Here is a 26,867-nt window from a genome sequence, read left to right as displayed (position 1 = left end):
TGATCTTGTACCCATTTATATTGCGGAAAACTGTTTTGTTACGAAGTTACGCTTCTCCAGAAGACTATCGCATAATATAGTTTAACTTACAATATCATCTTAGAGTTTTTGTGAGAATGCATTGTGCACTTACAATACTGAGTGTTTGATCTTTACATTCATAGAATCTACCGTATATTCATAGGAAGATTAACAGCATCTCATTTCAGAACAAATTATTCTATTGTACTTCTACTATTGCTAAGACTGCACGTTGTACGCTATATACAACAAACCTCAATAAATACATAAAAATTTCCTGGGTGTCCTCAGTCTTTTCATATTGAAATCACTGGAGAATGCCGAGAAATGGATGATGACTGGTGATATAATACGGGACTAGATCGCATGCCCTCTCGTAAGGAACGATATTTGCTAATGAAGTATTTTCAGTAACACAATTTGATGTGCGAAGAAATTTAGTTTTTCATTTAAAATCCAGACAGACTTGGATGAAATAATTAAACTAATAGAAATATGTTTATAAGTACGTATGTACTGAGTTACATAGTAGTTACGAAACGTCACTGAAAAAGTGTCGTCTGCTGCTATTTTGGGCTCATATCGATATTATAACGTCAGAACGTCCCACTAATTACCTGACGTTATCTCCGCCTTCCCATTTTGTCACAACGAGCGACTTCCTCATAACATTATACACAGTCCCCCTTATTTAGGTAATATAAATTCTGATGAAGACTCCCTTAGTTTAGGAATCGAAACCATGGTCAATTCGACTATAAAATCCATTGCAACCAGTGAGCTGTCTTTAAAAAAAAAATTAAAAAAAACGAAAAATTAACTCTGGATATTTTCAACAACATTTGTTTTCATACGCGTGTAATAAACACCCCATGAAGAGAAAAAAACACGATCTAAACGTGTAGTAATGTATTTGGTCAGAAACAAATTCATTCGTTAGAGATTGGTGGCAGTCAGAAACAAATTAATTCGTTAGTCACGGTATTAGTACTTGACCACAGCCAGCTTCACGTCTACGACGAAGTCACTAGGGACAACAAGCTCGGGTACGGTGGGGGCAGGAAATCGACAGCGACAATTTCAGAGGGTAACATCACGATATTCGCCTTTTGCGATTATCGAAAAGACAGGCAATTATAAATTTGATCAGATGGAGGTCTGATTCGGTCCTACTGAAGGGAATTCCAGTGTCTTAGAACAGTTCTACTACGCTGAAGGCAACGCACAAGCGCTCACGAAGTTCCTATCTTTTTGTCTTTTTTTTTTTTTTTTTTTTTTTTTTTTTTATTGTGGGGTCAGAGTAAATCTTCGCCCTTCACAAAAGAAGACGAAGTAAATATTCCAGAATTAGAATCGAGAACAGCTGCGAACATGAGTAACTTAGAAGTAAAGTAAATATCCTCGGAGTAGTGAAGCAACTTAAAACACTTAATAAAAGTAAGTCTTCTCGTCCAGACTGTGTACCAATTAGTTTCCTTTCGGAGTATGCTGACGCATTAGCTCCATACTTAACAATCATATACAACAGTTCGCTCGACGAAAGATCCGTACCCAAAGACTGGAAAGTTGCACCGGTCACACCAATATTCAAGAAAGGTAGTTGGAGTAATCCACTAAATTACAGGCGCATATCGTTAAAGTCGATATGCAGCAGGATTTCTGAACATATATTGTGTTCCAACATTATGAATTGCCTCGAAGAAAACTGTCTATTGACACACAGTCAACATGGGTCTAGGAAAGATCGTTCCTGTGAAACACAACTAGACCTTTATTCACTTGAAGTGTTGAGTGCTACTGACGAGGAATTCCGGATCGATTCCGTATTTCTGGATTTCCGGAAGGCTTTTGACACTGTAGCACACAAGCTGCTCGTAGCGAAATTGCGGAATATCGTCTCAGTTATGTGACTGGAATTGTGATTTCCTGTCAGAGGTCACAGTTCGTAGTAATTGACGGAAAGTCATCGAGTAAAACAGAAGTGATTTCTGGCGTTCCCCAAGGTAGTGTTATAAGCCCTTTGCCGTTCCTTATCCATATAAACGATTTTGGAGACAATCTACGGTTGTTTGCAGATGACGCTGTCGTTTATCGAATAATAAAGTCATCAGAAGACCAAAACAAAGTGCAAAACGATTAAGAAAAGATATCTGAATGGTGCTAAATGTGGCAGTTGACCCTCAATAACGAAAAGCGTGAGGTCACCCACCCGAGTGCTAAAAGGAATTCAAACTTCGGTTAGACGATAAATCAGTCTAATCTAAAAGCCGTAAATTCATCTAAATGCCTAGGTATTACAATTACGAACAACTTAAATTGGAAGGAACACACAGAAAATGTTGTGGGGAAGGCTAACCAAAGACTGCGTTTTATTGGCAGGACACTTAGAAAATGTGACAGACCTACTAAGAAGACTGCCTACACTACGCTTGTCCGTCCTCTTTTTAGAATACTGATGCGCGGTGTGGGATCCTTACCAGGTAGGACTGACGGAGTACACCGAAAAACTTCGAAGAAAGGCAGCACGTTTTGTACTGTCGCGAAATACGGGAGAGAGTGTCACAGAAATGATACAGGATTTTGGCTGGCAATCATTAAAAGAAAGGCGTTTTTCGTTGCGACGGAATCTTCTCACGAAATTCCAATCACCAACTTTCTCCTCCGAATGCGAATATACCTTGTTGACACCGACCTACATAGGGAGGAACGATCGCCAAGATAAAATAAGGGAAATCAGAGCTAGTATGGAAAGATACAGGTGTTCATTTTTTCCGCGCGCTATACGAGATTGAAAAAATAGAAAATTGTGAAGGTGTTTCGACGAACCCTCTGCCAGGCACTTAAATGTGATTTGCAGAGTATCCAGTAGATGTAGATGATACGCAATGGAAATCCCAATAAGAAAAGCTGCTTCTGGAAGAGTTCTACACCAACAGAAGAAGCTTAGCGTAGCGAAACTGTTACACAGCGGAGTCGCGGGAACTCTGGCACAAACAAAACGCGGCCTCATAATACAGTGGCGACAATCTCGTCCGCTTCCCTGGGAGGAGGGCTGCGTGGGAGCGCCAGGTGGTGGTGTAGCGGCTTGTGGCGGCCGCTGTACGCCGCCCTCCACGCATTATTTCTCTTCCGGCCGCCGGCCTTCACCCAGTCCTCCCCCCTGCCTGCTTAATGTGGAAGTCTGGTTACGTAACGCCACGCCGCGCTCACTGCCGCTTCTGCAATCCGGCTGGGCTGGAGCGCGACAGCAACAGACTGTACCGACTTCGAACGGCAACAATAGTCTGCGGGCACCTCAGGAAAATGGCTTCATACAACGCCGGAAACCAATCATTCCAATCTTTTTAAAAGGTATCTGTTAAACCGGTACAGTTTACTTCTTAATAAGCTAGAAGGCGCTAGTGCCTCTCCCCCCAAGTACATTCGTTGTTGTGACACTGGCTGATCTACCGCGTAGCCACAGGTCTACGTTGAATTGTAAGGCAACATCCCGGTTGCCAGTACGTGGATGCAATGAATGTGAATGTGAAATAAAGAATGTATTAAGAAATTTATCTGTAGCGTAGCCTAATGTCTACGTTCGGGATATATTTAACGCACTTTTTCTTACGAAACTAAACGATTAAGGTAAATTCAGGAAAACCAGCAGCAGACAGTAGACACACCTCTCAGAATAACTTTGATGCATATTGATTCGGTAGAATATGTCACAGACTTTCAGGGATGACGGTCTGGAAATGACCGGTTCGGAAGTTTATAAGCGAAAATCGTTTCAATACCTCTGACAGGACCTCTTTCACGGCAAGCTCTTTGCTTCCCATGTTTTGGGGGGATCAAAACAAGAAACAATTGCCTATTAAATGTGGGCTCTAAAAGGCATACCTTCAGGGCTACAAGCACTTGTTCAGCAGAAGAGAGGTGTTTCACAGTAACGAAGATGAACAAGTGCTCATAGCTTTTAATGTATTCATTTTAAAGCCCATGTTTTCGGAGACTTTTTGTTCTTGTTTAGGTCCATACTACTTCCTCCCAAAATATGGAACGCAAAGAGCTTGCACCAGAAGGGGTTCACTGTCGGAGGTTATCTGAATGCTTTTCGTTTGCAACTTTCGAGTGAGTCGTTTCCGGACCACCATTCCTCAAAGTTTGTAATATCATCAATGAATCACCCTGCACATCATATATAAGCCACGAAAAATACAACAGGAAGAGGAGGATGGAGGGACTGTAGAAAAGACAGACTGCGACTTGCAACACGCTGCCTACGACGTAACTATTCTAAAAATCTGGAAGAGGTCTTAATTTGGAGTGAATGATGGAAATAGGGGAGGGGGGCGGAAGTGACAAACAGAAATCTTAACCCTAAATACACTGGAAACTACGCCAACAACAGAATCCGACGACCCAAACTGGACGAAGTAAACCTACACACAGAGCGAATATTCATAAAACTAACAGTAAACGGGCAAAAACGGTACATCCTAACAAATTTGTCAAAACGTGAAGAAAGTCCATACTGATCGTTACGCACAAAACAGCAAACAACACACACATGCCTTCATTTACTGCCATCACAACACAAGCAATGACTTGTTTATTTGAGGAAATTTGAAGAAAAGACTAGTGAGTACTAAAAGAAATTGCAGATCGGAGTCCAGTTTACACAACAAATGCGCAGTCAAATTGCTGCACTTCGTAGCATGAAGGAGAGAAAAAAATGTTGTATTTTTCCCCTTCTGCCTCATCATCGCAGTGCTTACGGAACAAGGTGAAAGGGCGTAGGGAGGGAGGAGAAAGAGTACAAACGTGAAAACTAATGTCTATCCCCAGATTGAAAGAGCTGAATGACAAATACGTGACAAGTAAGAATTGTCACCATTAAATACGATTATTCACACCATGTATTCAGGCAAATGAAATGTAAAAACACTGCAATGAAGAATTTCCCAAAGAAAGATCATAAAGCCTTTTTTCGGGCGTTACTGAACGTAAAGCAGTACACAGTGTGTGTGTCTGATAAAATCTCGGGTAAAGGATAGAGTCCTAACAAACAGATTATCGTTGAAAATGATAATGGTTCACAGATAACTCATCTGTGAACCAAATCAGCTATTACGATGACATCAATTAAGAGCTCAAGGAACATATCGTTGGATGCGCGGCGTAAAGGACAAATGATACTACTGCTCAGAGTAAACCCAGAGACCTCCGTACAAACGATGAGAACTAACTAGCTACGTTCCGATACACATGCGAAGGAATTATTTACTGCATTTTAACTGGCTACGTAACTGTAGAACTACTTAGTCTTGATCCCACGATGTGACACTCTACTCAACTATGCTATTTTCTTTCACAACAATGCGTTTCCATTGTTTCAAACACAAAGCTACGGGTTGACATGAGCTACATGATTAGGCTTCACAGTGAATATCACGAAACTGAACTGAAACTACAAGCTACTGTACCTACCCACGATTTAGTTTTTATTTCCATTACGCATTTCGAAGAGTTAAACTGCCACCCTAAAGATCGTTCATGTCATTGGAAACAGCGCCAAAGGCTATCATAAAGGCGTACATAAAATTAATACATGTCTTATTAATAACACAGATCTACCTCACTATGATCTAATATTCTTAAACGGATGGTGGAAATAAATTGTTACTGGATAGTACTTTTAGTTTCAATTGATGATGCACATTTATACGGAGGGATTTCCAACGAAAGTCTATCGCTTAGAAAGAACACTAGCTTGTATTTGTTCTTATAACGGGAAGGACAGAAGAAGGCGTCTACGCCAGACTTCAACAAGTAGCCTACTATTACAGGTCTGAGCGTCATGCTCCCACCACACAACGCCGCAGCACCAACAGGTTGGCAAAGCCGTCCGCCCCCGCTCTCGAGCAATGCCTTTGCTGAGAGTTTCTGAAGGCGCGCCTGCTGTACTTTTTTTTTTTCCCCCCCCTTCACTCGGCGACCCTCACAGCCCATCTCCACGCCGACATCCTCCTAGGTTTCTGCGCCGATCCCCTCGCACTACTAACTGGACTGTACACTCGGTTCCCGCAAGGGGAGAGCACGCACAACGCACACTCACATTTGATGAGCACGACGCCATTGTGCGGGTCATCCATGCTGGCTGCTTTCGCTCGCTCTGGACCGTCTCGTGCGCGCCGGCGACGTCGGGAACATGGCCTGCCAGAGCGGACGGTACGAAGCACTCGCGGACACTGCCACAACGAGACTGGCCCGCGCGCGCCGGAGACAGAAGACGCGCGCCGCCGCGCCGCGGAGCCAGCGCCTCTGGTGGCCGCCCGGCGGGGTATTATACTAGCCGCGCAACAAACATGCGCTCCACAGACTCTGCAACTATGCTATGCTTCGCAATATCACAGGACCGAGAGCAATAGAGAACATCGATCACTGGACCGTATCATGTATCTACACCGCATTTCATGGAGCTCCCGACTAACAGCTTCAACGGGGGCCATTGCATATGAGAAACACGCACCCAAAAGAAGACAAAACACTCGAAACAAAACATACGCCACCCGAAACGATACGTGCTCGGAACAAAACAAAACAAGGCACGCTCGAGACAACGTAACAAAACATGATAAAGTAGCAAAAACTTAACTAATCGAAACACGACAAAATGTGACGACAAAACATGCTACATACGAAATAAAACAAGAAACCGACGACAAAAGACATTTTTCGGCCAACAGACAAAAGTCGTCAATATCCACATACGACATATACGACCGACACAAGCATAAACGTCCTAAGTTGGAAACGTTATTACGTAAAAAAAGGCTGACGAAAAATACTATATCTTTAACCATAGATTCATGTAAGCTGGCAACTCACAAAACATAGCAAGAAAATTTTTCAAGATAAAGTCGCATGTTGTGAAAAAAACAAAGCATTAACAGTTCTTGCAAGCCTTGTATTGTTTAACACAACTTGCTGAATCTGTTTTCTGTAATGATCTATAATTTGTCATGTTGTGTGTGTGTTTTTTTTTAATATCTATACGGTAAATATTTGTTTGTCCTTATATTTAGGTTTTTAATCATACAAAGTGTACTAGTGGTGTAAGAACGCTTAGTTCGGACACCTGCAGCAAAGAACTAATAATAGCAGGCGCGTAACGATAGAATACAAGACGCGAGAAACAAAACAAAGCAATACAGAAGAGCCACATAACAGACACAGCAAGGCTATACAAATACGTATAAAGTAAGCAAATAAATAACGCAAAAGAATCGGCTTTTTTTTTTAAATTGCAGTTTTACATTATCCAACAATACCAGAAAAAGGCTCTTAGCACTACGGGACTTAACATCTGAAGTCATCAGTCCCCTAGACTTAGAACTACTGAAACCTAACTAACCTAAGGACATTACACACATCCATGCCCGAGGCAGGATTCGAACCTGCGACCGTAGCAGCAGCGCGGTTCTGGACTGAAGCGCCTAGAACCGCTCGGCCACAACGGCCGGCTTCCAACAGTACACTACTACGATAATACACTCCTGGAAATGGAAAAAAGAACACATTGACACCGGTGTGTCAGACCCACCATACTTGCTCCGGACACTGCGAGAGGGCTGTACAAGCAATGACCACACGCACGGCACAGCGGACACACCAGGAACCGCGGTGTTGGCCGTCGAATGGCGCTAGCTGCGCAGCATTTGTGCACCGCCGCCGTCAGTGTCAGCCAGTTTGCCGTGGCATACGCAGCTCCATCGCAGTCCTTAACACTGGTAGCATGCCGCGACAGCGTGGACGTGAACCGTATGTGCAGTTGACGGACTTTGAGCGAGGGCGTATAGTGGGCATGCGGGAGGCCGGGTGGACGTACCGCCGAATTGCTCAACACGTGGGGCGTGAGGTCTCCACAGTACATCGATGTTGTCGCCAGTGGTCGGCGGAAGGTGCACGTGCCCGTCGACCTGGGACCGGACCGCAGCGACGCACAGATGCACGCCAAGACCGTAGGATCCTACGCAGTGCCGTAGGGGACCGCACCGCCACTTCCCAGCAAATTAGGGACACTGTTGCTCCTGGGGTATCGGCGAGGACCGTTCGCAACCGTCTCCATGAAGCTGGGCTACGGTCCCGCACACCGTTAGGCCGTCTTCCGCTCACGCCCCAACATCGTGCAGCCCGCCTCCAGAGGTGTCGCGACAGGCGTGAATGGAGGGACGAATGGAGACGTGTCGTCTTCAGCGATGAGAGTCGCTTCTGCCTTGGTGCCAATGATGGTCGTATGCGTGTTTGGCGCCGTGCAGGTGAGCGCCACAATCAGGACTGCATACGACCGAGACACACAGGGCCAACATCCGGCATCATGGTGTGGGGAGCGATCTCCTACACTGGCCGTACACCACTGGTGATCGTCGAGGGGACACTGAATAGTGCACGGTACATCCAAACCGTCATCGAACCCATCGTTCTACCATTCCTAGACCGGCAAGGGAACTTGCTGTTCCAACAGGACAATGCACGTCCGCATGTATCCCGTGCCACCCAACGTGCTCTAGAAGGTGTAAGTCAACTATCCTGGCCAGCAAGATCTCCGGATCTGTCCCCCATTGAGCATGTTTGGGACTGGATGAAGCGTCGTCTCACGCGGTCTGCACGTCCAGCACGAACGCTGGTCCAACTGAGGCGCCAGGTGGAAATGGCATGGCAAGCCGTTCCACAGGACTACATCCAGCATCTCTACGATCGTCTCCATGGGAGAATAGCAGCCTGCATTGCTGCGAAAGGTGGATATACACTGTACTAGTGCCGACATTGTGCATGCTCTGTTGCCTGTGTCTATGTGCCTGTGGTTCTGTCAGTGTGATCATGTGATGTATCTGACCCCAGGAATGTGTCAATAAAGTTTCCCCTTCCTGGGACAATGAATTCACGGTGTTCTTATTTCAATTTCCAGGAGTGTATAAGCTAAGGTAATTTATGACTAATGACCTTCCCCTTCTTTGCATACTTCACAACTTTTCTCCTGCGACTGACTGTAAGCTCTAAAAGAACCTTAATGAAACTTTCCTACAACGTTCTAGAGGCAGCCTCTTAGTAAACTTCCTGCATTTTTTTATCAACCTACTAAGTGGAAGTGACAGTATTATTTCTAATTAATGCAGCGTGGTCGTCGTCGTCGTCGTCTTTGAAGCATCTCTCCAAGCTAGCCTCATCACCTCTACGTAAATACTACAAGCTGCATTCATTTGACTCACCTTCTTGGCTTCAAGCCTTGATCTCCCTCTGCAGTTTTTAACCTCCCGGCCTCCCCACCCTCCCAACCAACTGAAGTAGTCCGAGACGAAATAAGTTACCTTGGTCAATGAATACGAGAACTACTCTTTTCACGAGGTGCTGAAAATGGCTGCCGTATATATTACAGCTCTGTGCTGATTCATCAAATTACGGCAAGCGTAGCAGCTCTGCTTGGGAGATTTCAGCAACGGCGTTGTCAACAAAATAGCGTATCTCTTCCAGTTTGATACAGCTAATTACGACGTGTGCCACAGGCAAAAATCACAGGGAGAGAGAGAGAGAGAGAGAGAGAGATCAGGAGGCTTGGATGCCAGGAGATTTTATCGTCTGACCCTCATCAAACACCCGATGAACAGTTAGTACATTTGCATGCGCTGACTGCGCAATTTCTCCATCTAGCTGGAAATACCAGTGCAATATTTATCTAATGTCAGCTGTTCCACAAGTGGATTAAACGGAATCCGGATAGGAAATTACATAAGGGCGGCTTTTGTGCGTTTTCTAAAGTCACTCTAACACGATAATAGTTTCATCTATATCTACATCTACATGATTACTCTGCTCTTCACAATAAAGTGCCTGGCAGAGGGTTGAATGAACCACCTTCATGCTGTCTCTCTACCGTTCCATTCTCGAACGAACGCTGGAAAAACGAGCACTTAAATTTTTCTGTGTTAGCCCTGATTTCTCTTATTTTATCGCGATGATCATTTCTCCCTATGTAGGTGGGTGCCAACAGAATGTTTTCGCAATCGGAGGAGAAAACTAGTGATTGAAATTTCATGAGAAGATTCTGTCTCAACGAAAATCGCCTTTGTTTTAGTAATTGCCACTCCAATTCACGTATCAATTCTGTGACACTATCTCCCCTATTTCGCGATAATACAAAACGAGCCGCCCTTCTTTGTACTTTTTCGATGTCATCCGTCAGTCCCACCTGATGCGGATCCCACACCGCACAGCAATACTCAGGAATAGGGCGGAAAAGCATAGTGTAAACAGTCTCTTTGGTAGACCTGTTGCACCTTCTAAGTGTTCTGCCAATGAATCGCAGTCTTTAGTTGGCTCTACCCACAATATTATCCATGTGATCATTCCAATTTAGGTTATCTGTACTTGTAATCCCTAAGTATTTAATTGAATTTACAGCCTTCAGATTTGTGTGACTTATCGCGTAATCGAAATTTAGCTGATTTCTTTTAGTAATCGTGTAACTTCACACTTTTCTTTATTCAGGGTCAAATGCCACTTTTCGCACCATACAGATATCTTATCCAAATCATTTTGCAACTCGTTTTGATCATCTGATGACTTTACAAGACGGTAAATGACAGCATCATCTGCAAAACAATCTAAGACGGCTACTCTCCTATGTCGTTAATATAGATCAGGAACAATACAGGATCTATAACACTTCCTTGGGGAGCGCCGGATATTACTTCTGTTTTACTCGATAACTTTCCGTATATTACTACGAACTGTGACCTCTCTGACAGGAAATCACGAATCCAGTCGCACAACTGAGGCGATATTCCATAGGGACGCAGTTTGGTTAGAAGACGCTTGTGAAGAACGGTGTCGAAAGCCTTCTGGAAATCTAAAAATATGGAATCAATTTGACATCCCCTGTCGATAGCACTTATTACTTCATGAGTATAAAGAGTTAGTTGTGTTTCAAAAAAATGGCTCTGAGCACTATGGGACCTAACATCTATGGTCATCAGTCCCCTAGAACTTAGAACTACTTAAACCTAACTAATCTAAGGACAGCACACAACACCCAGTCATCACGAGGCAGAGAAAATCCCTGACCCCGCCCTGAATCGAACCCGGGAACCCGGGCGCGGGAAGCGAAAACGCTACCGCACGACCACGAATGCGGATTGTTGTGTTTCACAAGAACGATATTTTCTGAATCCGTGCTGACTATATGTCAATAAATTTGTTAGTTCGAATTCATTACTTTCAGTAGAAGTGCGAGTTTTGCAAAATCCTGCGTTCAATCCGACATTAATGCGGTGTTGCCACCTCCTTTCTGTCTGAAGCAGGAGCTGCACACACTTTTCTGTTGTTGGAGGTTAATCCACCGAAGACTTTTCTGTTGTTGGAGGTTAATCCACCGAAGAGTGTTATGGCTGGTCAGGCAAGGCAAAACAAGGCAAGTTGACAGTAGACTGAGAGAACTGGGCAGTTGAGAAACAAAGCGGGCAGCGAGTGAGAAAGCGGGCGTCATTCGTAACTGGGCACAAAGGCGGCGAATGATCACACCCGACGAAACAGAACAGCCAGGCTAATGCGTGTACGCTACTGGAAACTCCACTACGTACACCGCCTTCAAATAAAGTCAACACTGCGAATCGTCGCTATACGTCGCCGACAAACGTTGAGGAATACACGGAACATTAGAAGCTCACCGGGGAAAACATTAGTCACGCCCTAAAACAACACACTGCTTACTGTGGAGCGCTGTACATAGTGCAAAACAGCTACCACGCAATCACGTGACGCTGTACTGCTTACCTAAGGCCGGTATCACACTATCAAATTTCTTTGTCAAAGATTTGATCAAAGATGTGATCAAATATTCGTCAAATATATTTGACAAAGCTCTTTGACGCGGCGCTAAAAAGGGGTATTACACACTCATCATATTTTTCGTCAAAGTTCAAGGTGGCTGACAACAACTACTTGTTATTAACCACAGCAGTTGCATGTACCACAGCTGCACTGTGTGCACATGCGGAAGAGAAGGGGGAGGGGGGGAGGGGGGAACTTACCTGGGGTCAATCATGGGTTTTACGACACGATAAAAGCATTCGACAAAACTTGTTACGTGAGCTTATAGTTGGCGACGTCAAGTCGTACATCAGTTACTTAAGAATGGATGAGCATACATTTCAGTAAGTGCTCAGTGAAGTGTATCCTCGTATCACAAAGCACAATACTCGCTTAAGAACTGCTATATCTGTATAAGTCAGGCTCACTGTAACACTCCGATTCCTTGCTACATGAGAGGGCGAGGTTAGGTTAGGTCTCCAATCTTCTCAATTTATTTGTGTATTCAGGGTGCCTGACGTTGTAAAGCACACCAGCTTCATACATCTCTATTAATTTTGTAGTTGTCAGTACACACCAATTATATTTACTGATTTGTTTATAAAAAAAACACGACAAACGACAGAACGCTTCAGCGATGCTAGCGCTCCACATGGTAACATGCCACACTGGAGTGAACAGAAGACAAGCGACTTCTTTGATCAAATCTACCGCGAGGCCCTAGGAGTCGATCAAATATTTGACGACATTTGACAAAGTTCCCTATTACACCATCAAATTTCTTTGAAAAAGATTTTGGACAAAGAATTTTAATACTGTAATATCGGTCTAAGCCATCTACATCTACATCCATACTCCGTAAGCCACCTGACGGTGTGTGGCGGAGGGTACCTTGAGTACCTCTATCGGTTCTCCCTTCTATTCCGGTCTCGTATTGTTCGTCGAAAGAAAGATTGTCGGTATGCCTCTGTGTGGGCTCTAATCTCTCTAATTTTATAATCATGGTCTCTTGGTGAGATATACATAGGAGGGAGCAATATACTGCTTGACTCCTCGGTGAAGGTATGTTCTCGAAACGTCAAGAAAAGCTACTGAGCGTCTCTCCTGCAGAGTCTTCCACTGGAGTTTATCTACCATTTCCGTAATGCTTTCGCGATGATCCTGTAACGAAGCGCGCTGCTCTCCGTTGGATCTTCTCTATCTCTTTTATCCACCCTATCTGGTACGGATCCCTCACTGCTGAGCAGTATTCAAGCAGTGGACGAACAAGCGTACTGTAACCTACTTCCTTTGTTTTCGGACTGCATTTCCTTAGGATTCTTCCAATAACTCTCAGTCTGGCATCTGCTTCACCGACGATTAATTTTATAAGGCCATTCCATTTTAAATCACTCCTAATGCCTTCTCCCAGATAATTTATGGAATTAACTGCTTCCAGTTGCTAACCTGCTATATTGTAGCTAAATGATAAAGGATCTTTCTTTCTATGCATTCTCAGCACATTACATTTGTCTACATTGAGATTCAATTGCCATTCCCTGCATCATGCGTCAATTCGTTGCAGATCCTCCTGCATTTCAGTACAATTTTCCGTTGTTACAACCTCTCGATATACTACAGCTTCATCCTCAAAAAGCCACAGTGAACTTCCGATGTTATCCACAAGGTCATTTATTATATACATTGTGAATAGCAACGGTCCTACGACACTCCCATGCGGCACACCTGAAATCACTCTTACTTCGGAAGACTTCTCTCCATTGAGAATCACATGCTGCGTTCATGAGTGTGGTGTGGTGTGTTATGTGAAAGTCGGTTTTATGTAGGAGATGTGACAGAATGGTAAGGTAGAACTTGTCTAAAAGAAATACACTATCGCTCGCCACCCATGTAACACGGCGTAAGAAAAGATACTAAACGACAGGAAACAGACACGGGGACCATGCCCTGTCAGTGACAGTATGTTTCAGATTCAACAAGAACTGCCGGTCAGTGAATGCCGGTCTATCTCCACCTGTTTCGCAGAGAACATTGCGCAAGGAACTGAAAGGAATGTAAATTTGGAGTATGGTACGAAGCACCCGTAACGGCACATAGAGCTGCACGTTTTCGATGGGGCCCTCAAAACAGAAAGTTGGCAGTAGCTGACCGGAGGCGAGTAGTATGGTCTACAGAAGCGCGATTTTGCCTCTTTTCAAATGATCATCGACTGCATCGATGGTCAGACGCAGGCGGATCTGCGACGTTTTGAGTGTGTCTTTCGTCAGATGACTGGGACTACTAATAATTCATGTCACCGAGAATGTTTTCGGTTCAAAAAATGGTTCAAATGGCTCTGAGCACTATGGGACGTAACATCTGAGGTCATCAGTCCCCTAGAACTTAGAACTACTTAAACCTAACTAACCTAAGGACATCACACACATCCATGCCCGAGGCAAGATTCGAACCTGCGACCGTAGCGGTCGCGCGGTTCCCGGCTGAAGCGCCTAGAACTGCTCGGCCACAACGGCCGTCCACGTTTTCGGTACCATGTGTGTCCCTTTCTTATACAGCTTCACAATGAGTGTGCTGCAGACACTCCTGCCTTAAAAGATGATGACAGCCGTGTACACAAGGTTTCAGGCGTATGTTCCTGGTCTGACGGACACTGCTGAAGCGTCTTAACAAATCTCCATTTGCAATGCGAATTGTGTCAGACATAGGGCATATAAAAATGAAAAAGCTGGCGTACTATGCTTACTTTCATTCCTTAATGTCATATGGAATTATTTTTTTGGGCCAAAAAAACGTGCAGTAAGAGTTATATGTGGTGTGAATTCAAGGACATCTTGCAGAAGGCTGTTTAGGGAACTAGGGATACTAATTACTGCTTCCCAACATTCCTTCATGAAATTTGTCATTAAAATATATATCACTTTTTCAAACCAACAGCTCAATTCATGAAAGCAACACCAGAAATAAGAATAATCTTCACAAGGATTTAAAGTCACTTAGTCTTGTACAAAAAGGTGTGCATTATTCAGGAAGACACATTGTCAATAACTTGCCAGCAGCCATAAAAAGCTTAACAACCAATGAAATTCAGTTTAAGAGAAGCCTAAAGGATTTATTGGTGGCCAACTCCTTCTACTCCATTGATGAATTTCTCAGTAGAACCAACTGATTTATATATATAAATTCATCAATGGAGTAGAAGGAGTTTGCCACCAATAAATCCATTAGGCTTCTCTTAAACTGAATTTCATTGGTTGTTAAGCTTTTTATGGCTGCTGGCAAGTTATTGAAAATGTGTCTTCCTTAATAATGCACACCTTTTTGTACAAGACTAAGTGACTTTAAATCCTTGAGACGATGATTCTTGTTTCTGGTATTGATTTCATGAAGTGAGCTGTTGGTTTGAGAAAGTGATATATATTTTAGCGACAAATTTCATGAAGGAATGTTGGGAAGCAGTAGTTAGTATCCCTAGTTCCCTAAACAGGCTTCTGCAGGATGTTCTTGAGTTCACACCACGTATATATATATAATAAAGTACAATATAACTTCTGCACCAGTTCAGTGCAGTAATGTGTTCATTGTAAATCAGTATTTAGTATAGTTGTATTACACGTTTACTACCTTATAAATAAAAAAAGCTTTTTATTTTAAATTCAGTGCCTTAGTATTTGTAAAATTATTCTTTCATATAGCGTTCATTAAAAAATGACGGCCATGCCACTTGGGACCTGTGGAATGGTACATTAGCTTATTTGTTTGAGTTGTAAATATTTGTCATGTATTTTTGTTTTTCTGACATGTTCTACATCCTGGAGGACCTCCTCACTACGGATCAATTCGAATGAAAGTAAATCTAATCTAATCTCATCTAATCACGCACCCTACCGTAGCCCCACTGGTCCCCAAGATCAGCCCATCTTAACCCCACAGAAAACACGTGGTAGTATCTGGAACAGAGGGTGAAACTTAACAAACATCATCCCTGCAAAATTGGCAGCCGTAACGAATCTAACCATCGAGTATCTTCAGTTGGATAATACGGCGTGCCTGAAGAAACATGTGGACTGTCTTCTTCCTTGCCGATTTGAAAACATTATCGAGGCTGCAGGCTGTATTTCGCCGCTGTCAGCGTGGTGTCTCCAAGAATTCACTCTTTTTTTGTCACGTATCCTCATTTTTCTCGCTAAGAAACAGTCTTATCCTCCATTTTTATGAACAAAGTTTCGACATACTCCAGACTATAACTGGAAAACGTTAATTAAAAGGATTAAATTCCGCAGCTAAGTCTTAATCCGTTAATAAAAACGTGAACTTCGTTAATCGTTAAAGCGTTTCTTTCCAGGAGATTTATCGGAAGTTAACCGTTACCTCGTGTTAGTAAACTTTACGTTGTGGGTGTAGTGAAACAAGCAACTGAATCTAAAGTATTACTCTTGCTTAAGCAAAAACGTTTTGTTTGCGGAAGTTTAGGCAGCACATCTAAGACAAATAAAAAGAAACAGTTTCATCACTTAAATTTATAATTATATATTTGTCAATGTTAAATCACGGGAGAATGAAAACACTGGAGAATCAGATGGTATCTGACATAAGGTGCATATTTTCCTTCATGAAGATCAATATGTTGAAAGTTTCCATCCGAGAGCGAGGCTCGATTAGGAGACAAAATGTCTTTGCCCAGAGGAAAAACTCGTTTGACTGCAGCACTTGAGGGCATGGGATCGTCATATTTAATCCCCACGAAATACCACATTGTTGACTGAATCTTTTGATTTCACGTCCAGCCACATTCTAACTAGGCTCTGGGCTTTATTTCATACAGATCTTACTACTAGGCTTCTTTTTAAATCGTCGTTACAGCTAGGATCTGATTTCGTAATGTAATATAAACAGTCAACCCACTAACAAAAAGTAGTACTTAATGCGAAGTTAGTAAACAAAAATAAAGGTTCAAATGGCTCGGAGCACTATGGGACTTAACATCTGAGGTCATCAGTCCCCTAGAACTTAGAACTACTTAAACCCAACTAACCTAAGGACATCACACAACACCCAGTCATCACGAGACAGAGAAAATCCCTGACCCCGCCGGGAATCGAATCCGGGAACCCGAGCGCGGGAAGCGAGAACGCTACCGCACGACCACGAGCTGCGGACTAGTTACTAAACAAACAACCAACAGCTAACATCCAGTTCTCCTCGCTCGCACTGGATTGTTTACCTCAATCGTGCGTATCCCGGCGTAGCCACACCCCTACATGACCCGAATTCGCCAAAACATGATTTCCGCGGGAGTCGCGGCGTCATTTTTGTCACAAATAGTAGGTACCCAATTAAGAATTAACGGACTAAAAGTTAACGAAAGTTAAAGAGCCCGTTAACATGTTCTAAATTTAACGTAAAAGATAATCCGTTACTCGAAACGTTAATTTCGATAATTAATGATCAATGGTTAAAAAAAAATGGCTCTGAGCACTATGGGACGTAACATCTGACGTCATCAGTCCCCTAGAACTTAGAACTACTTAAACCTAACCAACCTAAGGACATCACACACATCCATGCCCGAGGCAGGATTCGAACCTGCGCGGTTCCAGGCTGAAGCGCCTCGAACCGCTCGGCCACACTGGCCGGCAACGATCAATGGATTAACGGTTTCGTGCACAGCTATGTTGCGAAGGGTCTGAGAATGAATAACAACAATATCATGACCGTTTTTGTGCACTTAGGCCTTATCTGCGCTACGTCCAGTACATACTTCCCACAATTCACGCTCCAAGAACCTCTTCAGGTTCTGACTTCTGATCTCGTTGGTATTTCGGTCTTCTGCTGTAATCTTTGTTTATTTCGTAAGTCTATATGAAAGCCTATTACTCTACTGTACATGCCTTGTGAACAGTTTTCTTTCCTTTTTTCGGAGGTTCAAGGTGTTAATCGAGACGTGCATAGCCTCAGGCTACGCTTACAAGGGGAGGCCGCCAATTGTGAAATTCAGATTCGAGTCACACTGCGCATAATGAAAGCTCATGGCCAGAGGTGTAATGTGGCAAAGCACCAAGATGCACTTCTCAGCCGTTGTCGAGAAAATCGACAGTTAAAAGAAACCGTTGCCGTGAAATACTCTCTACGATTAATAATTTTCTACAGCGTCGTGGCGCAGCGGTAGGCGCTCGGGTTCGTAATCCGAAGGTCGCCGAATCGAATCTCTCACCATGCAACTTTTTTTTTAGTATTTGTTTTTTGTAATTGAAATGTGTGTACACACACACACACACATATATATAATTCCCGGCAATCAGTTGCAACAATTATGCATGTAATAAGTTGTTGAAAGTCGTTTGTCGTGGAAAACAAAGTTGTATTTCACAAACGTTATTAATTGTCTTCATAATGTTAACCACGTATAGTTAACGGAAGACGTAGAAACGATATTCCGAAACGAATACGTATAGCGTAAGTCAAACGTCCGAATTAGAATAGAGACCCCACGAACACAAATTCGCTGTGGCAGGTATGAAATATAAACTCCGTCACTCGCTCGTTACACTTGAAGAACAGACGTTGAATGGGCCGAAACGAGCCGCCGCATAAAAGCGTAGTTGCCTACTAACTTCGAAAGAAGGTAGATGCGGTCCCTAGCGCAACTTATAACATTATATATACATATGAATTACAAAGAACTAATAATAAAAAAATTGCATGGCGCGAGATTCGATCCGGCGACCTCCGGATTACGAACCCGAGCGCTTACCGCTGCGCCACGACGCAGTAGGAAACTATTAATCGTAGGGAGTATTTCACCGCAACGGTTTCTTTTAACTGTCGATTTTCTCGACAACGGCTGAGAAGTGCATCTTGGTGCTTTGCCACATTACACCTCTGGCCATGAGCTTTTATTATGCGCAGTATGAATCGAATCTGAATTTCACAATTGGCGGCCTCCCCATGTTAGTACAGAGACACATGTTACACTGTATGGATTGGTAAGTCAACGCCCCCTGCGCGTGCGGGCTGGCTGTTGCGTGTGGCCTTTTGTTTCCATGGGAAGCCGAGGTGTCTATCTGGCGCATCTGCCCCGGGCGTTTCCGGTTTCCGGTGCGATCGCCATTCGATCGACAGCCAGCGCAAACACAGCCTTACTGTGGGAGCCACGCCAATCCTGAAGTAGGACACGAGATGCGCGAATCGTCCCAGCAGGTTCCGTACGTCTGATGTGGCTCGCTACATTTAATACTTCATAAACGGTTGGACAGATGAAAAAAAAAAAGTCGTCGCCGAGTGACGCTACTTGACGAGAAAAATATTTTACTTCACAACAACGCAACTTTTTTTTCTGCTGATTGTGAAATTTTGAATCAATTACAACTTTTCTGAGTGTGTTCCAGAGGAATATGGGGAGAAAACTAGTTAATGTTTGCAGGTCAACGTTTCGGAGAAACTATAAAATGTGTTGCCTTTGCCAGCAAAGGCAGTTTCAGCCTAATTAGACATTTACTTCGCAACATTCGTAAAAATGTGTTGTGTCGGCAGATTTTATCTTCATGTTTAGTACATTTGCCAAGTAATTTCACAAAATGATTAACCATAGACATTAACGTGCGTCATTACGTCAATATTCATTTTTTAAACCTGTCGAACGGTGAGATCAAAAACACGTAAACCTATTTTTTTAAAAAATAGCTGCTTAAATATCTCAGTAGGCAGGGAATATACGCGTGTAATTCTGCAGAAAAACACTCATCCTTTTTTCTACTACCACTTGCTGAGAATTTAAGTTTCCATATCTTGGTTTGTGATATATTATGGGTTTCCGCGTTATTTGTACCGCACAGTTTTGAAGGTCAAACTGCAGCAAACAGGAGACAAAAGTGAAAGTATGTCTCATTGTGTAGAATCAGCACATGTTGTAATATGTTGTGTTTCAATGATACGTCGGATATACTCGTATCATCTCTGAAGGCTGTAAGACAGAAAATAGCTCTTCCACGGTTAGAAAAATGGCTCTGAGCACTATGGGACTTAACATCTGCGGTCATCAGTCCCCTAGAACTTAGAACTACTTAAACCTAACTAACCTAAGGACATCTCACACATCCATGCCCGAGGCAGGGTTCGAACCTGCGACCGTAGCAGCAGCGCAGTTCCGGACTGAAGTGCTTACAACCGCTCGTCCACCGCGGCCGGTTCCACGGTTAGAATTTTTTCCTTATTTATTTAGTGTTGTCACGTACTCATGCTTCGTTGTAGCCAGACATCAGTTCTCATCGTCTCAGATGGCATAGACAGGAGTCAGGTCACGTGTAACATGCGTTTTCTCGCTGGTCAAGGGCCAGAGAAAGATTATGGGCGCTGTGCATACAGGTTCAAGGAGTGTTCGGTGAGAGCAGTTGCATATTTCGTAATCGGAGAGTAAGCGTGTGCACTAATTTCTACTCTAAGGCATATTTTAGCTCTGTAACCATTCCAGCTTTGCTATTTGATCCATGTAATTGTCTAAATATTAAAAATATATTAGTTGACTAACGAAATGCACTGGAATTCTCTATCTATGATCGATATGACTTCACGGGCACCTGCACTACTTCGAAGTATAGGGGACTGGTGAACTCGGATGTTAAGTCGCATAGTGTTCAGAGCCAAGTTTTTAAAGCAAACTGCTATTTGTTGCATTAAAAAACGCTATGTGTCACATTTGAAAACCCACTACATTATTTATGTATTACTCGCTGGAAACTAATAGCTTCCTTTGCAGAATTATACTTAAAACACACAGTATTTCATATCACCTGCTTTCAGTTCGCTTAGCCGGCCGAAGTGGCCGTGCGGTTAAAGGCGCTGCAGTCTGGAGCCGCAAGACCGCTACGATCGCAGGTTCGAATCCTGCCTCGGGCATGGATGTTTGTGATGTCCTTAGGTTAGTTGGGTTTAACTAGTTCTAAGTTCTAGGGGATTAATGACCTCAGCAGTTGAGTCCCATAGTGCTCAGAGCCATTTGAACCAATTCAGTTCGCTTGCGGGAAATAAACGTCTACTTTTTCTGTCGATGTACTTCATTACCAAACTTCAGGCCCTACGGAAAGGGCTAAACAAACATATAGGCAAGAAATCGGCTGCAGACATGTTACGACGTTAGACTTCACAGAATATAAAACGGGCAACAACGGAAAAAATGTTTCAGAGCAGTCAAACATCACTCTTACGCATAATGTAATCTACTAGATGGTTAACGCAGTGTACGGTGCACATTCGCAGTTGCAAGTGCGTATCGATTAGGCTTCCAGCGGATTTTTTTTTCAGTATTTCATGTAATTATTGAGCGAATTTAGAAAGCTATAAAACGCTCAATAAGAGAGGAATGATCCTTACGTCAATAAGACAGTTTCATTCAGTAGGACAATAGTTAAAAGATAGAAATTGCATAACGTCTTTATGGCGCGCATATACCACGACTACATTAATTCAGTATTTGAGAAAGAGCACTTAGCGACTTCCAACAAACTTTAAACATATTTTCAAATCTTTTTGTATACTTTTTTCGCTTACATGCTTAACGTGAAATACTTAACACAATGTATCATTGGTAAAATAATCAGACGTTTGAAGCTGTTTTGCTCGTGGGAATTCGAGTCTTTCAGTAATATCGAGTGGGAGATTTATTGATTCATCGAAACTAAAATAATATTTCTAAGTATAATAGAGCACTTGAGGGCCCGTTTGCTTTTTTTTTTCTTGAAAAAATTCGCAGTCTATGCACAGATGATCCATTAACCTGGTTGCTTGCTGTGTTTGTTCCCAGTTTCCTCAGAAATAATATTTTTCTTAACTACTGAGCTGAAAATATCGTACACGTTCTGACAACTTAAAAATTCTCCACACGTTTTTAGGATTATTTGGTAGACAGGCGCTGTACTCTACTTGAACCACAACCACGTCGCCAAGGACAAAAAGGCGTTCCGCGCAGCCGCCTGCCTCTCTTACACGCCTCTAGTGCGCAATGAATGGCGTGAGAACAGACAAGCGGGGCTCGAACCCCGGACGCGGACGGGGAGGGCCGGCTGGTCCCACTCCCAGCCAGCTGGTCTTTTGTCTGTTTTACAGTGGGGGAGGGCTCACTGCCCTACCTTCTCCCCGTGTCACATCCACGGCAACCTACGGCTAAAATAATTTACTGCTGCATAGGATCACTATGAATTTGAAATTTGTGTGTGTTTTGACGGTTGTTTTCCAATAAAAGTTTAATATAAAAACGTTCTTTGTCCAAATGCGTGTTTAACGACTGGGCCCGCCAAATTTCTACATTTATTTTATTAATTTCTCAACTAGGCTCAAACGGGGAGCAAAATATCCGAGTTACGCTATTTGGAGAGCAAAATAACTGATAATTGTCGAAGTAGAGAGGATATAAAATGTAGACTGGCAATGGCAAGGAAATCGTTTCTGAAGAAGAGAAATTTGTTAACATCGAGTATAGATTTAAGTGTCAGGAAGTCGTTTATGAAAGTATTTGTATGGAGTGTAGCCACGTATAGAAGTGAAACATGGACGATAAACAGTTTGGACAAGAAGAGAATAGAAGCTTTCGAAATGTGGTGCTACAGAAGAATGCTGAAGATTAGATGGCACGATTACATAACTAATGAGGAGGTATTGAATAGAATTGGGGAAAAGAGGAGTTTGTGGCACAACTTGACAAGAAGAAGGGACCGGTTGATAGGACATGTTCTGAGTCATCAAGGGATCACAAATTTAGCATTGGAGGGCAGCGTGGAGGGTAAAAATAGTAGAGGGAGACCAAGAGATGAATACACTAAGCAGATTCAGAAGGATGTAGGTCGCAGTAAGTACTGGGAGTTGAAGAAGCTTGCACAGGATAGAGTAGAATGGAGAGCTGCATCAAACCAGTCTCAAGACTGAAGACAACAACAACAGCAACAACAACAGGCTCAAATGTATCTGTAACCGTTTTACCGAGTAAGAAGGGGAATCGAATCATGCTCGTTGCACCATTGGTAGTTGTGACACACTAAGGCAGAATGTCCACTACGTAACACTAGCTGCTCACAACTGACTGGTCGAATGCACACTTGTTAGTTCGAGCGGCCACCGTAGTTACTACACTTACGTCGCTCATAAGCCAAGGAAAAAAATTACTCCAGAAAATATTTGGGCGGAAAGCATATTACTGTACCACGCACCTTTGAAATGAAATACGGCGAGTTTCATTTTTCTGTCTCCATCCACGAGTGATTTTCATGTTGTGGAGGCTATTTTTGTAGGTTTTATGCTGCTAGGTTGCAGTAGGGACTGGGAGATGAAGAAACTTGCGCAGGATAGGGTTGCATGGAGAGCTGCAGCAAACCAGTCCCAGGACTGAAGACCACAACAACAACAACAACAACAACAACATGCTGCAGTGGGCGCCAACATAAGCTTTACAGTAAAAAAAATTTTATGTGTGATCCACAGATGCTGTCAAGTTCGTAATCATTTTTTGTGTTGGTTTTTCCTTTAGTTTGAAATAAATACTTTACTCCAGTTTTTGGAAGTTAGCTGATTTCATCCCCTTGGAGATCATGAAGCTGCATCACATTAAATATTGTTAAGGTTACAGCATGTTGTGGGGAAAAAGAGAGACCTGGATTGAGTCCTTAATAAGGTTTTCGCACAATCACAGTAGGTACGAGCGTAACTAGCAGAGATTTGTTGTCTTTGCTAGCACAGTGTCAAGGCAGCATTAGAGTTGTGCTTTTTCAACTGCACATATGGATATGAAATCTGTCGTATTTGTGACCGAACGCGAGACTATTGCTAAGGACACCATCTCAGTCGTAGATCATCACATGCTGTAAACGTAACTACATCTAGTGTGACGTTACTCCATAATAGTCAGGTCTGGCGAATTAGTTGGTTACTGAATTGTGAATTAAAGTGTTTATTCGTGCAATAATGGTTCAAATGGCTCTGAGCACTATGCGACTTAACTTCTGAGGTCATCAGTCGCCTAGAACTTAGAACTAATTAAACCTAACCTAACGACATCACACACATCCATGCCCGACGCAGGATTCGAACCTGCGACCGTAGCGGTCGCTCGGTTCTAGACTGCAGCGCCTAGAACCGCACGGCCACTCCGGCCGGCTATTCGTGGAATACTTAGAGACACAGTATCTAAAGTAAAATTTACGGAAGAGCTATCTCGGCCCTTGAAAATACACGCAAGTGCTCTAGAAAAAAAATGAGAATTTGGAGTGAAACAAAGAATGAGTGTAAGATTTCACCCATAAGGTGGGGAAGAGGGAAAGAAAACAAAAATCTTTAAAAAAATTGCTTTGAATTTGCAGCTGACGGAGTAATACATGTGACATCTGCCGTAATACAATCAGCTAGTAGGTCTGGCTTAACGATTTCTGCAGAAAAGAGTAGCAGAAGCACTTGATGTCGTAGGCACGCCCGTGCCACAGAAACGACAGCAAAGTTTGTTTCTGTTAGGTTTCCTGGTGAGAACTGTTTAGAACAAGACCTGAGACGAGTTTTCCATCCAGTTTGAACTTAACACGTAAGTTCTCACTTCGATCTAAAAAAATCCGCCATCGTGCAAAATCGCCTCCACACTCAACAAAGGGCCGTTTGTGCGAAATGTGCACCACGCTGTTTCTCTGCCATCTCTCTCGCTCGCTCCTCACGCCGCCGACAGTAGTAAAAATCAATCTAAACATACGTCACTTTCACACGTGGTACAGTTTACTCATATCACTACAACTCGCCGTCGCATCCATTAGATGTCTTGATGTATCCCTGAAGTATCGGCTTCGCAGCCTTCTGTTATACGGTCAATGAAGGTGTAACCTCCCCCCTTGCTAATCGGTTTTAATGCGATAATATGACCGTGATCGCGTGTGCCTAATTAATTTGATTTTGGACAAGACTACCGTCTCCGAAGAAATTTTTGACCCGTTAGTGGAGAGTAGCGTACAGGCCGTTCTAAAGAACAACATATTGTACTCTAGCGGTTTCTATGTATATGAATTTCCTTTAATGCTTAAAACAGTGCCATCCCTCACATAATATACGAAACGAAAAGAGTCCACCACAAAACTACAAGATGTCTCTCAAAAATAAAGTGAATGGTCTCAGAAATGAGAGATACAAGAGTTACAAGCAAAATACCCTTACTGGCCTCCAAAGTAATCACCACTGGTTGTAAATTTGATCGAAACTGTCAGCAAACGCTTCTTGTGGAATCACTATGGTCATGCATTGTTGGATATCTACATCATTACAGGAAATGAGACCTAGTGCTACGAATACAATCCAAAGACCAAGTGACCGTGAATGGCATGGTGTTCATTGTCTTCCCCACCTCCAAAAAACGTTGGCTGACAAAATCCAAAATTAAGACGATGTTGACTGCCCTTTTTTTTTGCCAGCAAGGAAATGATTCACCATGAATTTCTTTTCATCTCTTTAGCAAACAATCGAATCTGGCAATGTAGTCTTTAGCACTTTTCTATTAACTATTTAAACGATGACACTCGTATGTTTCGTAACATAGGAGGGATTGGGACTCTTTAAGTACGTGACAATGGCTGGCGATAATAGCATGATGCAGTTTTTACGTGCAACACTTACTACTGAACTAAAATTCTCTGGGAATGTCATTGGGTAATGCCTTAAAAAGGTGTCTAACGTGAACGAAAATAAAACTTTCTACTTTTGACTGACATTGGTACAAGACTGGTCTTGTCCTGTATTAATTTTTGTTATAAGTGATCAATTTTATATCCAAACAGAAGTGCAACGTCAACTTCAAACAAGAAGAAACTAACAGGAGAGCAAAACATCTAAGATTGCAATACATTAGAGATGTGACGCTGTCGTCTTCGTTGTCGTCTTCCATTGTTCCATGTAGTATTGAGGGCACACCTTGATTCGCAATGACCAATTATATGCCCACACTCGTCATGTTCTTGGTGCCTCGATAGTAACAACTGCACCTCACATAGCCTCGACAGCGCACGCCACTTGTGTGTGAGTATTTAAAGATTTACAGAATAAAGTAAGTACATCGTACTTGCAATAAACATAATGGGCAAAAAAATTATGTTACACATCTTTATTATAGTGTCACAAAGGCGCTCCATCTACAGTGGTTCGCTATCAAGAACTTGTAAACGCCGCCACAAATGACAATCAAAAATGGTTCAAATGGCTCTGAGCACTATTGGACTTAACATCTATGGTCATCAGTCCCCTAAAACTTAGAACTACTTAAACCTAACTAACCTAAGGACATCACACAACACCCAGTCATCACGAGGCAGAGAAAATCCCTGACCCCGCCGGGAATCGAAAAATGACAATCTAATGGACTTAGGTCTTGAGTGTGGAGGTCAGGTTGTTGGTATTCTCTTCTTACCCGCTTGTCACGGAATGTGGTGGCCTTAAGTATTACTATGTACCCATGTGAGGAAGTTTGATGAAAGAAAGCTTTCCATGTGGTATGTTTGTATCATCTGTTGGTGAGTTTTTCCCATGACTAACGTGCTATGAAGAGTTGCATTTATGGCATGGATATAAAGTATTTCCGGACTCACGCCGATGTAACATACAGGATTTTTCAAAAAGATTACCCGATGTCATAAGAAATTGAATGAAGATAAAAACTTTTAACTTGATCACATAAAATCATTATTAGGAAAAGCGAAAAGAAGACATATTTGTTGGGCGGGTTCTGGGAAACTGCAGTGCATCTGTGATGGAAATGGAGTACAAGACGCTAGTGCGACAAATTCTAGGATGTCGTTCCAGTGTTTGGAGTGTTTATCTTGTATTCAAGGCAACGGACTGCGAAAGAATTCAGAAACGTGCATCTACATCTACATGACTACTCTGCAATTCACATTTAAGTGCTTGGCAGAGGGTTCGTCGAACCAGAATCATACTTTCTCTCTACCATTCCACTCCCGAACAGCGCGCGGGAAAAACGAGCACCTAAA

General features: G+C 42.9%; 1 protein-coding gene across 2 annotated transcripts in view; it reads right to left on the bottom strand.

The window, feature by feature from the left end:
* LOC126473407 (rho guanine nucleotide exchange factor 10) overlaps positions 1–26,867 on the bottom strand; it is a 554,949-nt gene that overhangs the window by 320,543 nt on the left and 207,539 nt on the right. The window contains exon 1 of one of the 2 annotated variants that reach the window (XM_050100428.1): positions 6,122–6,253. The exons of the other annotated variant lie outside the window; for it this stretch is intronic. Coding sequence (XP_049956385.1) covers positions 6,122–6,158 — 37 coding nt within the window. The 5' untranslated portion in view covers positions 6,159–6,253. Of the gene's footprint in view, positions 1–6,121; positions 6,254–26,867 lie in introns of those variants that run through there. 2 annotated transcript variants of the gene reach the window in all.

Source organism: Schistocerca serialis, chromosome 4, assembly GCF_023864345.2.
Source record: "Schistocerca serialis cubense isolate TAMUIC-IGC-003099 chromosome 4, iqSchSeri2.2, whole genome shotgun sequence".
NCBI classification, from domain to species: Eukaryota; Metazoa; Arthropoda; class Insecta; order Orthoptera; family Acrididae; genus Schistocerca; species Schistocerca serialis.
Note: the sequence above shows the minus strand (reverse complement) of the source record. Positions and strands in the feature narration are given on the sequence as shown.